Source organism: Nematolebias whitei, chromosome 21, assembly GCF_014905685.2.
Source record: "Nematolebias whitei isolate Nwh7 chromosome 21, NemWhi1, whole genome shotgun sequence".
Lineage (NCBI taxonomy): Eukaryota > Metazoa > Chordata > Actinopteri > Cyprinodontiformes > Rivulidae > Nematolebias > Nematolebias whitei.
Genome location: NC_056518.1, coordinates 31,001,647 through 31,003,674, shown reverse-complemented (window position 1 = coordinate 31,003,674; position 2,028 = coordinate 31,001,647). Strand labels below are relative to the sequence as shown.

The 2,028-nt window shown below is 46.4% G+C and overlaps 1 protein-coding gene across 1 annotated transcript in view; it reads right to left on the bottom strand.

The window, feature by feature from the left end:
- syne2b (spectrin repeat containing, nuclear envelope 2b) overlaps positions 1 to 2,028 on the bottom strand; it is a 46,741-nt gene that overhangs the window by 31,481 nt on the left and 13,232 nt on the right. Inside the window, exons 7-10 of the mRNA XM_037694816.1 lie at positions 1,682 to 1,875; positions 1,222 to 1,421; positions 376 to 476; positions 74 to 163 (exon numbers count right to left, since the gene is read on the bottom strand). Coding sequence (XP_037550744.1) covers positions 74 to 163; positions 376 to 476; positions 1,222 to 1,421; positions 1,682 to 1,875 — 585 coding nt within the window. The remainder of the gene's footprint in view (positions 1 to 73; positions 164 to 375; positions 477 to 1,221; positions 1,422 to 1,681; positions 1,876 to 2,028) is intronic.

The following is a 2,028-nucleotide window of genomic DNA, read 5'->3' as shown; positions in this document are numbered from 1 at the left end:
GGTCTGTGGTAGTTTGGTGTAGTTTGTTTGTGGTCTGTGGTAGTTTGTGGTACTTCTGAGCAGTGTGGTGTACCTGTCGGAGGGGTGAAGCAGAAACAGCAGGAGTGTAGTGAACAGGTAGACGGACAGGTGAGGAGCTTCTAGGAGGAGTCAGGAGCTGAGTCTGAGGGAGGAGGAGGAGGAGGCGGGAAGGAAGAAGAAACTTACATCAGATCAAAGTTTAGAAGAAGACGGAGGAGTTAATAACTGTAACGAGCAGAACACAGTCCAGGTTCAAACAATCACAGCTGTTAGCAGAGATGTTTTTATCAGAACATCGTCTGGTCCAGAAGACCTGCCGTCTTCAGCGTTGATTAAAAGCATAAAAGTCCAAACCTGCATCTCGTCTTCTGGGACGGGCTGGTCTCTGGAGTACTGAAGGAACTGGGCCACGTAGGTCATGATGGACTTCTCATCAGGGTCCCGAACGTCCACATCTGCATCAACAACATCACCTTCCATCATTAATCTTTACAACAAATATTCAAAGAACCACAGAGGAGGAGGCGGCAGCTCCTGGAGATGAGGAGCTGAACATAGGTCTAAGGACAGGAGGTGGTTCTGCTGATGAACCACCAGGCTGAACCAACAGAATCTGAAGATGAGAACTCTCAAATAGAAGCTCTGAAACAGATGAGGGTTTGTTTGGTTCTGATCAGCAGACCGGTCGGTCGTCATCGACGGTCCCTCAGGCCGACTGAGAACGTCTCAAACAGATTTTCTCCACAGATTTATTCAGACTAAACAAGGACATCGTTCAGAAAATGGACTAAATCAGTTTATTAAGGTGTGTCTGCAGAACCAAAAGCTTCAAAGAGTCCAAAAGAACCCTGAACATTCTGTGCTGGCACAGAAACCGACCCTGCTGTGTTTTGAAAACAACAAAACCCCAAAAGATGAAGTTTTACCTGAAAAAGCTGAAGTCAGCTGTGGTGGTAGCTGAGAGTCATCCCAACACACCCTCTGAGGGCTGACGGATCCCACAGCTTTACAATGAAAACTGCATGCAAGGTGGCGGGCGACATGCATTCCTCCAGACAAGGCCAGTTTTAATTATTGAAGGTTTTGTTCCATTTTTATTAAAATGTCTTATTTTTACGGGAATTCTTTGAAGTTTAAACTTCTGTCAGAAACTTTAAAATCTGTATTCTGACAGAAGCTTTGAGGGAGTCAGGTCCTCACCATCTGGGTCCAGAAGTCTCGGGATCCTTAGCTCTTTCTCTGCAATGTGGAAAGCTTCCTCCAGGTTCTGCTTGTTGCTCCTGGTTCTGGCTTTGGACAGATCCACCAGGTCGGGCCGCAGAGCGCTCAGGATGGCGAGGAACACCACACCACTCCTCCAGCTCGCCTTAAAGTCTTTGACGTTTATGGAACAGTCGGCTCTGAGGACACACACATTCAACAGGACCCAACTCAATAAAACTTCAGGTCCAGGCTGGGACGGCTGTTGTCATGGTGATAGAAAGAATGAAAACAATTCTTTCACAATAAAAGCCTTGCAGCAAGGTTTCTATCTGGGTTAAAATTCTGTTATTCTTAAAACAAAAAAAAAAGGAACAGATTTAACTCAACAACATCTGATTCCATTAAAATAAAAGTCATCTCTTGGTCTCTAGATGCAGTAAGGTGATGAAGATCTTACTTGTGGCACTGTTCTCGAACCCACAGCAGCAGAGCTTTCTTGGCAGAAACTCTGAAGCGAGTGTGCAGTGGTGAGCCTCGGCGAGGAATTGGACTGCTGCTCGCTGAGTGACTGGACCGAGTGTCCAGACTGGCCAAAGACTCCACGGACGACTGACGGGAGTCAAAGGACAGGCAGCTGGCCAGCTCCTCAATCTGAGGGACACAAATGTCACAAGTCAGGTGCGTCCCTGGGTAAACTAACTACAGTAACTACAACCAAAAGTAACTATGGCGACTACAACCAAACTAACAACAGCACCTACAACCAAAACTAACAACAGCGACTACAACCAAAACTAACAACAG